The sequence below is a fragment of the Scyliorhinus torazame genome, chromosome 25, assembly GCF_047496885.1.
Source record: "Scyliorhinus torazame isolate Kashiwa2021f chromosome 25, sScyTor2.1, whole genome shotgun sequence".
Classification (NCBI taxonomy): Eukaryota; Metazoa; Chordata; class Chondrichthyes; order Carcharhiniformes; family Scyliorhinidae; genus Scyliorhinus; species Scyliorhinus torazame.
This window is the reverse complement of record NC_092731.1, coordinates 16,504,094-16,516,341: the sequence shown is the minus strand read 5'-3', so window position 1 is coordinate 16,516,341 and position 12,248 is coordinate 16,504,094. Positions and strand designations below refer to the sequence as shown.

The 12,248-nt window shown below is 53.9% G+C and overlaps 1 protein-coding gene across 5 annotated transcripts in view; it reads right to left on the bottom strand.

Annotated features, from left to right (window-relative positions):
• Positions 1-12,004, bottom strand: part of meiosin (meiosis initiator) — a 60,500-nt gene extending 48,496 nt beyond the window's left edge. For 3 of the 5 annotated variants that reach the window (XM_072490087.1, XM_072490091.1, XM_072490090.1), the window contains exons 1-2: positions 11,933-12,004; positions 4,392-4,456 (exon numbers count right to left, since the gene is read on the bottom strand). In XM_072490087.1, coding sequence (XP_072346188.1) covers positions 4,392-4,427 — 36 coding nt within the window. In that variant the 5' untranslated portion in view covers positions 4,428-4,456; positions 11,933-12,004. Of the gene's footprint in view, positions 1-4,391; positions 4,457-11,422; positions 11,738-11,855 lie in introns of those variants that run through there. The other 2 variants (XM_072490088.1, XM_072490089.1) reach the window with 2 other exon arrangements.
• Between the last annotated feature and the right edge of the window lie 244 nt (positions 12,005-12,248).

Here is a 12,248-nt window from a genome sequence, read left to right as displayed (position 1 = left end):
GTCCCAATAACGGAGAATCCAGCCCACAGTATATTAACACAAACTTTATTACTAACACAGTATTAAAATATCTTAAACATCACATAACTTACAATTACCCCTTAAACAATGCTGATCAATACAGTGACACAATAACCCTTAACTGCTCTCTTTATTCCCCCTCAAACAACATAAACCATCTCAGATCCCAATCCACTTTTAAATGCAGTTAGCACTCAGGAATGCTTGCTGTACAGAGATGTCTTGGATGCTCCACTTTGGGAAAGAGAGATCTTTTGAGGTTGCTTAAAGAAGAAGACCTGGGCCAGAATTCTCCAGCCGTTGTGATTCACTTTTCCCGCTGGAGACGCACCCCCGCCTTCGGGTATCCCTGCGGCGTGGGATGGTTACAATGAGAAATCCCACCGACAATCGCGGGAAGATAGAATCCCCGTCGCTAGCGAACGACCCGCGTCCGGGAAACACGTGGTTGGCGGACTAGAGAATTCAATGTCTGATTATCTACTTCCCAGGGATAGCACTTAATATAAACAAAACTCCATTAGCCCAAACTTTTACCATGCTTTAATTGCACCTCTAGCTCCCACAAACTCGAGCTGTCTTGCAAACCAGGATTTTTAAAAACGTGACTGCAGCAGTCACACACACTAACCCAGACTTTTAACCCTTACTGCGCCAAATACATATAATACAATATATCTGAAATCCCGTGTTGAAGTCCCCCTCCATTATCAAGCTTCCTACCTCCAGATCCGGAATCCGACCCAGCATGCGTTTCATAAATCCGGCACCATCCCAATTCGGGGCATATACGTTCACCAGCATCACCCGCACCCCTTGCAACCTACCACTCACCATCACATATCTACCTCCATTATCCGCTACATTATTCAGTGCCTCGAACGACACCCGTTTCCCCACCAGTATTGCAACCCCTCTGTTCTTCGCATCCAGCCCTGAATGAAAGAGTGAAAGAGCTGCCCTACCCATCCCTTTCTCAGCCTAACCCAATCTGCCACCTTCAGATATGTCTCCTGGAGCATAACCACGTCTGCCTTCAGTCCCTTTAAGTGCGCAAACACCCGGGACCTCTTGACCGGCCCGTTCAGGTCCCTCACATTCCAAGTTATCAGCCGGATCGGGGCTGATCCCCCCCCCCCCCCGCCGACTAGCCATCTCCTTTTCTAGGCCAGCCACGTGCCCGCGCCTCACGCACCCTCCAGTCCCCCAGGCGGCGGACCCCCGCCCCGACTACCTCTCCTACTTCCAGCTCCCCTTTGGCCAATGCAGCAGCAACCCAGTCCCCCCCCTCCCCCCCGCTAGATCCTCATCTAGCCATTTTGCTCCCCCCATGACACTCTCGTAAGTCAGCTGACTCCTGCTGACCCCGGCCTCTCCCGTCATTCCATCGACCCCCCAGTGTGAGAATCCCCCCACCCCTTGGCAGTCAGTGTGCGCTCCTCTCCAGCACTGCCCTTCCCCCCGGCCCCACCCCCATCCTTCCCTAACGCGGGAAAAAGCCCGTGTTTTCCTGAGCTGGCCCCGCCCCCTCTGGCGCAGCTCCTTTTTGTGGCCTTACCCCAACTCCCCATCCCCGGGCCTCCACCCCCCCCTCTTCCTCCGTGGGGCCCTGTCCCTCCATCACCGACGCCCACACTCTCCCACAGCCCCCACATCAAATCCATTCACCCATTCCCACCCAGCACCAAACAAAAAGAACATTCCCCAAACGCAGTAAACACAGTAAACATACCCCACGACAAACCCTCAGTTTGAGTCCAACTTTTCAGTCTGGATAAAGTTCCAAGCCTCATCAGGCGTTTCAAAATAGTGGTGCCGATCTTGGAACGTGACCCACAATCGAGCTGGCTGCAGCATCCCGAACTTCACCTCCTTCCGATGGAACACCGCCTTAGCCCGGTTAAAACCAGCCCTCTTCTTAGCCACCTCCGCACTCCAGTCCTGATAAATTTGGATCTCCGTGTTCTCCCACCTGCTGCTCCGCTCTTTTTTGGCCCATCTCAGGACACACTCTCTGTCCATAAAGCGGTGGAACCTCACCACTACAGCCCTTGGCGGCTCATTGGCTTTGGGTCTCCTTGCCAGGACCCGATGAGCCCCATCCAGCTCCAGGGGCCTCGGGAAAGCTCCCGCGCCCATCAGTGAATTGAGCATCGTGCTCATATATGCCCCGGCATCGGGCCCCTCCACTCCTTCAGGGAGACCCAGAATCCAAAGATTCTTCCTCCTCGACCTATTCTCCAGGTCCTCAAATTTTTCCGTCCACCTCTTGTGCAGTGCCTCATGCGCCTCCACCTTCACCGCCAGGCCCAAGATCTCATCCTCGTTCTCCGAGGCTTTTTGCCGCACCTCCCGGATCGCCGCCCCTTGGGCCTTCTGGGTCTCCACAAGCTTCTCAATCGCCGCCTTCATTGGCGCCAGCATTTCTGTCCTCAGCTCCGCAAAGCAGCGTTTAAAAAATTCCTGCTGCTCCTGCGACCACTGTGCCCACGCTGCTTGGTCTCCACCCGCCGCCATCTTGCTTTTCCTCCCTCGCACTTTCCGCTGCACCAGGATCACTTTTTTAACCGCTCCACTCCTGGTCCAATCCATATAGTGTCGGGGGAACTTTGCTGTCACCTTCCCACACTGGAAGCCATCGAACAATTGCCGTTGGGGCCCCTCTGAAGAGCCAAAAAGTCCGTTCCCGGCGGGAGCTGCCGAACGTGCGACCTACCTAGGCATAGCCGCAACCGGAAGTCCCACATTCCACGAATGAATTTTTAAAAGTTTTGGGTCACCCGGTGTTCCGGAATCTGCATTTGGTTCTGCCCAACGTGGAGACCACCTCGTGAGCAGCAAATACCGTGTACTAAAGTGAAAGAAGCGCAAGCAAACTGCTGCTCCACCGGGAAGGTGTGTCTCACTGACTCCTGCTCAAAGGGCTGGAAGGTTTGCAAACAGAAATGGTGCAAGGCCATCTCCCAGTGACTGCCCTGCCCTGTCCCCAACCACGCGGGGAGGCTTCAATGGCCTCCAAACCCCCTGGCGTGGACATCACGCCTGGTGTCTGTTTGCGGAGACCTTTACTAGTCAGAGCCCGAGTGAGGTTTATCACCACGGTGCAGTACCGGGAGCCGGGGAATGCGGCCTCAAACGGGCTGCGGGTATTTAGATGAGTCTAACGGTTCATTTAAATGTGATTATCTCGGCGCGATCCAGATCATGACGGGTGTAGCGAGTCGGGTGACTCGCGAGCGCCTCGTTGCCTGGCGCGAATCCCGTTTTGGGCCTGTCCTGCAATGCACCCGGCGCAACCACGCTCAGAGTTAACGGGTTTCAGGTCAATGGCCTTTTGGAAAAGATTAGAGCTGCAACAGTTTTTCAGCAAGTACCAGAGGCAGGGAAAAGGGGGAAGATAGGGGAAAGACCTAGTGGTACGATGGAAGGCAGGGAGAGATTAAGCGACAGAAAGGATGATGGTGCAAGGCAAAAGGAAATCAGAGAATCCCTACAGTGCAGAAGGAGGCCATTCAGCCCATTGAGTCAGCACCGACCCTCTGAAAGAACACCCCACCAAGGCCCACTTTCCCACCCTTTCCCAATAACCCCTTAACCTAACCTACACATCCCTGGACACTAAGGGGCAATTGAGCATGGCCAATCCACCTAACCGGCACTTCTTTGGATTGTGGGAGGAATCCGGAGCACCCGGAGGAGACACGGGGAGAACGTGCAGACACGGGGAGAACGTGCAGACTCCGCACAGACAGTGACCCAAGGTCCAAACTGAACCCGGGTCCCTGGCACTGTGAGGCAGCACTGCTAACTAACGTACCACCATATTAAGATGGTAATGGGACAAATATGGGGAGGAAAAGGGGAGGGGGTCTAGATACGGTGTACGTCAGGGAGCGGAAAAGCAGAATTATCACCAATCGCTGCTGCTGCTGGCCAAAAACAATAAGCAGGGCAGAGTTTATGGTCTGAAATTTTTCAACTCAATCTTGAGTCCAGGAGGCTGTAAAGTCCCTATGAGGTTCTGTTCCTCCTGATCACGCTGAACTTCATTGGAAGGAAACAGTGTAGCAGGCTGAGGACTGGGAGGTCAGAGTGGGACGGGGAGTTAAAACTGCAGGTGACCAGAAGTGACCTGGGGTACTGGCCCCATGTGTGCGGGGGGGGTGAGTGGGTCGCGATGTCTGCTGGTGGGGGACCCTCAACCTCACTGTGAGACCTGGGCAGATTTCTGAGGGGCCGGTCATGCCGGCGTCTTTCGTTCCTCACTGCAGAAAGAAATTCCAAGTGTGGGATTTTCCAGTGAGAAACTCCCCAAGAAAATGACTAAGTGTTGGTGCATGCTGGTCTGGACTGTGCGGGATGACACTTACCTCCACTTCATGCTTCACCTCAATTATGGAGGCCATTATTCATTCGCTCTCTATCTTTAAAGAACCTGTAAGGATGAAAAGAGGATTATTTCACCACTATCAATTACTTTGTTTACTTTTTAAACTTTAAATCATCGCATATTATTTCTATTTCTTTTTGGTCAGCTCTCTTGCTTTCAAAAAGTAGAACATTCAGCCCCTCTAATTCCCCCCCCCCCCCCCCCCCTCCCAAGTAAAGAAAGAAAGATTTGCAATCACATAGCACCTTTCGCAACCTCAGGCTATCCCAAAGAGCTTTCCGACCAATTAAGCCCTTTTGAAATGCAGTCGCTGCTGTATTGTGGGAGGTCGGCAGCCAATTTTCGCACAGCAAGCTCCCGCAGAACGGCAGTGCGATAACGAACAGCAAATCCAATTTTTGTGACGTTGACCGAGGGATCAATATTGGCCGCCAAGAGTGGGGACAACTCCACCACCCCCCCCCCCCCCCCGCTGCTCTTCCGCAAGAGTGTGGTGAGGTGTGTCCTGTCCACATGAAGGGCCAGATGGTTTAACGTCTCACCTGAAGGATGGCACCTCTGACAGTGCAGCCCTCTCTCAGCACTGTACTGGAGTGTCAGCTTCAACGTTTGTGCTCACGTCCTGGAGTTTGGATCGTGATTGATCAAGCTATATCCCAATTCTATATATTTCCCTTAACTCCATATCTATTGACGTACCCTTTTCATCTGTTGTTTTTTTTTAAACAAAAAACTTTTAAAGTCTCCTCCAAACAGGCGTAAGTCTCTGACCAGCTAGAGACCCTCTGCAGTCCTTCAAGGAGGGGAAATCAGAAGGCCAGCTCTCTTATCTTACAGATGATCCCTCACACCATCTATACTCGGTTACGGGGGTGCAGTGCAAGAACCTTGGGAAGCAGACACCATCACATCATAGAATTTACAGTGCAGAAGGAGGTCATTCGGCCCATCGAGTCTGCACCAGCTCCTGGAACGAGCACCCTACCTAAGCCTATGCCTCCACCTTATCCCCGTAACCCCACCCAACCTTTTTGGACACTAAGGGCAATTTATCACGGCCAAGCCACCTGACCGGCACATCTTTGGGCTGTGGGAGGAAACCAGAGCACCCGGCGGAAACCCACGCAGACACGGGGAGAACGTGCAGACCCCGCACAGACATTGAGCCAAGCGGGAATGGAATCTGGGACCCTGGAGCTGTGAAGCAACTGTGCTCACCACTGTGCTACCGTGCTACATGCAAGTGAATTCTTTTTGTGTGGTGAACGATCACTTTCACCACCTCCAGCCGGCTTAGCTGAATTTCAATGGTTGCTGGCAAATCGCACTACATACATTTCATTTCCAGGGGGCACTGCTAACTCAACTGAGAATGCAAATGCTTAGCAGGCTGGGCAACAGCCGTGCAGAGGAGCAGACAAGTTGAAATTTCAGCCTTACGGCATTTGTCTTTTAGGGTTCACGCATGAGCTGTGAATTTTATCTGTTTTTAACACTGCAATAATTGATGCGTCGCGTCTGCGTCATGTTGGGACATTACTAAGAATGGCCGGGCACACAGGCCCAGCACAATATCATTCTCCATTAAAATTTTTATGAGGAACACAAATCATTCGTACAAACATGAAAGGTTTGACGGTGTCTGATCGTGGGGCATGTAGTGAATGATTAGGGTACAGATTGAACTGCCTGAAAGGGTGATGGAGGCAGATTCAGTTGTCACGTTAGCACAGTGGGTAGCACTGTTGCTTCACAGCGCCAGGGTCCCAGGTTCGATTCCTGGCTTGGGTCACCGTCTGTGCGGAGTCTGCACGTTCTCCCCGTGTCCGCGTGGGTTTCCTCCGGGTGCTCCGGTTTCCTTCCACAGTCCCGAAAGACGTGCTTGTTGGGTGGATTGGACATTCTGAATTCTCCCTCTGTGTACCCGAACAGGCGCCGGAATGTGGCGACGAGGGGATTTTATCAGTAACTTCCTTGCAGTGTTAATGTAAGCCTACTTGACAATAATAAAGATTGTAAAAGAGGAATTGGCTAAACACCTGTACTTAAAAAGTTTCGCAGGATTCTGGGGAAAGGGCGAGAAGTGGGACGAGCTGGGGTTGCCCCGGCAAAGTGGAAATAGCCTTCACAAATAACCGAGGGACGGGAGCACGGGCTTTGACAGTCTGAAAAGCCTCCTTCTGTGCTGTAACCATTCTATACATTTAACCGTTCAAACTTATGGGACTTCTCACCCACCGCATTTCTGGGTCAGGTTTACTTGCCCTACAGATGATGCTGGGCCTGGTGAAACCAAAAGATTGGGGGGTAAGGAAATCAACAAGTACCTTTAACTCTAAAGGAAATGAAGTTACTGAAATTTCTCCCTTTGTACACTCTTGCACCTGAAAAGAGCTAATAAATACTCCGTGAGACCCCCTGTAATTACTGGCCGACTGTTGGGAATGTCTCCAGAATTATTGATACTGATTTGACCAGAAGGGACGCATGATCGCATGGTAGGATAGGAATCAACAGAGGTTTATTACAACTTCACAAAGCTACAACCCCAGGTCAGGGTTTATATACTGAGAGGTTCCCCCTTGTTCAGGGGAAACCCTGCCCCCAATTACCAGGCACGTTCATACTCTGAGGTGAAAGGGAGGAATCGAATGGAGTACAGTCCTTGGCCCCAAGGGGGTCGTAACACCTCTTTCCCACCTCCAAACGCTGGGGAAATGTCCCCCCCCCCCAACAAGTCCGGAGAAACGTCCACGTCCTCTGGCCAAGGCCTTCTTGTTCATTTGGGGAGCGGACAATGGGACAGGCTCGGAGTTTTCCGGGGCTCGACAGGCGGAGGCGACATCAATCGCTGTGGCGAACCGGCCGGCGCTCTAGGGTGTGATCCAGGTGGTGACGGAGCCTGCGGGCGGACCTGGACTGCCGCATCCCAAGCCTGCTCTGGAGGTTCCTGCATTCGGTGCGGCGAATCTGATCCAGGCAGCAGCTGACTTCATGTGCCTGTGCCCAGACCGAATCGGAAACCTGGGCTAGTTGTCCGGAGCACCATGCCCAGGATCCACCACGTCCGGTGGTCAGTTTCTTCATGGTCCTTTTGAAGGTTGGACCGCCCAGTCGCCCAACCCGCTTGAGGCTGAGTGATTTGTCCGCACGTGTCGACCTTCATTCGACGCCACGAACGACTCAAACTCCCTGTTGGTGAATGGGGCGCTGCTATTGGACACAAAAACTTCGGGTATTCCATGGGTACTGAACGTGTGCTGCAGTCTTTTCCCCGGCACCTTTGTGGTCACAGTCTTCACCTTGTGGACCATGAGCCATTTAGAGTGGGCGTCCACCATGACGAGGAACAATGCCCCTGGAAATGGCCGGCGAAGTCTATGAGGATGTGGGACCAAGGTTTTCCAGACGACTCCCAAGGGTGCATCGGAGCAGCAGGTGGGGCCTTGTGGTTTTCCTGGCAACGGCCACAGTGCTGGGCCACCTTCTCGATGTCCGAGTCTATCCCTGGCCACCAAATGTAGCTGCGGGCAAGCATCTTGATCTTGGATACCCCCGGGTGCCCATTGTGGAGATCTTGTAGTAAGAGCGCACGACCGAGTCCCGGGACGACCACCCGTGTCTCCCACATCAAAAAGCCGTCCTCCACCCTCAGCTCCGGGAGTTTTGTCGTATGAGCCCGCAGATCGCCGGGCAGGGCTCTGTGTCGGACCACGTACTGGACCATGTGTCTGACCCGAGATAACTGCGGGTCCATCTGGCTCCACTCTTTAATGCAAGCCGCTGTGACTGGCAGAGAGTCCATGAAGTGGAGGGCTGCTATCACTTCTGCGGCCGAGACGGGAGCTGGCAGCCTCATGGAGAGGGGCAGGTGGCTCAATGCGTCGGCATGTGGGATCTGCGTGCCCGGGCATGTTCCAGTGTATACTCGTACGCCGCTAGGAGTAAAGTCTACCGCTGGACCCTGGCGGACGCAATCAGGGGAAATCACTCAATCCTCTTTGAACAGCCCAAGCAGAGGGTTGTGGTCGGTATAAACCGTGGATGCCTGGCCGTAGGCGTACTGGTGGAACTTCGTCACGCCAAACACGACAGCCAGGCCCTCCTTTTCGATTTGGGCATAGTTCCGCTCGGCGTTGGCGAGTGGACGAGATGCGAAAGCTGCCGGCCGCTCCGACCTGTCAGGCATCCGGAGTGCGAGAACGGCCCCTACGCCATAAGGGGAAAGAGTCGCACGTTAGTAGAAGTTGTTTATCTGGGTCAATGTGCATCAGCGGTATCTCAGATGACAACCGCCGCTTGATCCCTTGGAAAGCCTCCTGGTGCGGAGGGCCCCATTCCCATTGGTGTCCTTTCTTCAACAATTGGGGGTCGGGCTAAACAGCATGGCTAAGCAGATGAATTTCCCGTATGAGCCCTAAGGAAGAGCGGAGCTCGGTCGGACCTTGAGGGATGGGCGCCTGTTGGATGGCCGTACTTTCCTTCCACCGGGTGGCAACCGGTCCAGATTGTGGCGAACGTCCGGAGGGTGATCACCAGCACTGCCTCTCCTCTGCCGAGCTCCACGTCAATAGGGTGTCCATTCACCTTCAATACAATGGGTGAGGCTTTTGATGAGCACACAGGTGAGTCTCCCGACTGCGGTCAGTAGGAGATCGGTTTGTCGCTCGTCCCCAACAATTGTGTTAGACCAAAATAAATACTGTACTAACTTGACGTGCTGGACCCAGTCATTGGTACCAGCATCGAACTATTCAAGTTTCCCATGTGTGGCATCTCACCATTCAGAGTGGAGGCCCCTTTGGGTCTGAACAAAGTGGGTTGGCGGTATAACGCAGTGGCAGCTCCACTTCACCCTCGTCACCAGTGTAGAATCCAACAGATGAGACGCAGGAACGCACGGTAGGATAGGAATGAGCAAAGGTTTATTACGGTCTACACAAAATCACAAAAGCTAAAACCCCTCTCCCCGAAGAGCCTGCCCCCAGGTCAGGGTTTTTATACTGAGAGATTCCCCCTTGTTAACGGGAAACCCCGTCGCCAATTACCGGGGGATTTCACACTCATGGTGAAAGGGAAGAATCGTATAGAGCACAGCCCTTGCCCCCCCAGAGGGGCATAACCCCTGCCTTACAGAAACCAGCACATGTTCAGGGTTCCTCCCCCTTCAGTCCCAAATAAACCTAACATGGGTCTGACTTTCAAAATGGCTGTATTAGGGACAGAAGGCATGACTATGGAAGAAAGCACTTTTCTATCAGTAGACACAGATAGCCTTTCATTTAGATAGCACCGGACATCTCAAAGTGCTTGAAAGTCAGCAGAGCAACCTCCCACAAACAGCAATGTGATAATGGCCAAATGGTCTGTTTTTGTGGTGTTGATCGATATTGGCCAGCACACCAGGGAGACCACCCCAACTCTTCTTCGAAATAGTGCCGCAGGATCTTTTACGCCCACCAGAGCAAGCAGCTGGGGTGTCTGTTTGAAAGCTGGAACCTCTGACAGTGCAGCATTCCCTGCACATCTTTGGGATGTGGGAGGATACCGGAACACCCAGAGGAAACCCACGCAGACACAGGGGAGAACGTGCAGACTCCGCACAGACAGTCGGCCGAGACCGGAATCGGATCGGGTCCCCAGCGCTGTGAGGTAGCAGCGCTAACTCACTGTGCCACCGTGGCCACCTGTGTCGGGTGGGTTTGAGAAAAAACTATCTTTACGCAGCCAGTGACAATGACCTGGAACTTGCTGACTGGGTGGGCCCTTGAGGGGAGTAAACATGCAGGATTATGGGGGTGGAACGGGCCAGGGAGTATTGGGGGAGGGGGAGGGTGTTGCCTGGATTGCTCCTCGAAGAGCCAGCATGGCCTCGTTGGGTTGAATGGCCGTCTTCTGTGCTGTAATGACTATGAGCTTCATCAGCAAAGCTTTTTATTGTAATTTAACCCTTTCAAGCGACAGTGTCATTCTGGTGAGGCCTGGCCACATTCTGCCCAAGGCCAATATATACTTCCTGAGGTGGGGTTCCCATGAATTAAGTTATTCTAACCAAGGCTCCACACAACCAAAGGATGGTCCCCACCCTCTCTTTCCAGCTCTTTTTGGTCGCGTCGACTGTTTTTCCTGGTACATTCTAGAACCTCAAAGAGTTGCCACCGAAGGTTCTAGATTCTTTTAGCCAACATGCCACACACAGAAGAAAATTGCAACCGCCGCCTTCACTTTGGAGGTGTGAGAGGTTTTAGCCATACACTGTCACAGTGGAAGACAAGCCGTCTCACGTCAGCTTCTCCCACCTCGGCTGAGTGACCTCCCGCCCCCTCAGAAATGGAGCCAGGAATTTGCCAGCGGCCTGCCAACCATGGGGAACCTCCCTCGGTTAAAAAGTCTCCAGTTAGTCACCCGGCTGCTTATTTAATCCTCCACCCCCACGGCAGACGTGAGCAGCAGGGGCCTTAAAAAGAGACAAAGACAGAGTGGACACCATGCCCACCATAACAGCCAAACATTTTGGTCAACCACCCTGTGATCCGGGGAGGGCGTGGCAAAATGTCCAGCCATATTACTTTAGCCAATGAAACGTGAATGGGTTTAATTTATAATCATTAAGTTGTCATTTGGTAGTGTGGAACTGCAGTACTGTTAGAACCATACAGTGAATCCCTACAGTGCAAAAGAGGGCCATTCGGCCCATCAAATCAGCCCGATCATCTGAAAGAGCACCCCACCTAGGCCCACTCTCCCGTCCTATATCCGTAACCCCACCTAACCTGCACAATTTAGGACACCAAGGGGCACTTTAGCATGTCCAGTCCACCTAACCTGCACATCTTTGGACGGTGGGAGGAAACCGGAGCCCCCGGAGGAAACCCACGCAGACACGGGGAGAACGTGCAGACTCCGCGCGGACAGTCACCCGGGGTCCCTGGCGCCGTGAGGCAGCAGCGCGCGCGGACCGCCGTGCCACCCACAGAAGAGAGTTGAAACCTTTGGGAAGGTTTTTTTTACTTTAAATACGTTTTCGGTATTCCAAAGAGAGGCACGTCAAAGTTTTCCGTCTTGCACTCATCAGGACAGACCGGCGGGTACAGAATACGGCGAAACTGTCAACGCAAAGCTCCGGCAGCGCTTCCATCTCTTATCTTCTGCGAGACCCCTACCCAGTGAGTAAAGCCAAGTGGCCATCTGCCCCCACCCCCAGGCGCCAACCACATGAATTATTTCAAAATGGCGTCCCAGGAAGCACGGGGTGACGGAGCAAGGGGGGTCACTCGAAGGTCCAGCGCAGGCACGGTGGTGGGGGCCCACCCACGTGGTGGGGGCACGGTGGTGGGGGCCCACCCACCCAACCTTGGCCCCACTTGCTCACCTGTCCAGCTCAGTGCTCCATCTTAGGCAGGTCACGTGCGCCCACTCCCCCCAGCCCCGCCCCCGCACACACCTGTGGAGCCAGGTCACGTGTTCCCCTCCGTTTCCCCTGCCCCTCCCCCACCCGCTCAGAACCCCGCTCGCCGCAACCTTGTATCCGTCTTGGGACCGTTAGGATTCGAACCGCCTTTGAGGAGCGGGAGGGGGCGAGGCGGGAAGGGGAGGGGAGGGGAGGGGGGGAAGTGCGCACGCGCACGGAGCAGGGGCGAGCCCACGTGGGCTCCCGAAAGCCGGTTGGTGAACCCTGATTGGCCGAGGCCTGTTGCTACCTGCGGGCGGGCAGAGGCCAGGCCGCGGTGATCGTGTCCCCCCTCACACCGCCGCCGGGCGGTGCCGGGGAAGGTGGGGCTACGCTGGCAGCCACCGTTAATCCCACTCCCCTCGGCCTCTTTACATACCTTCCCTT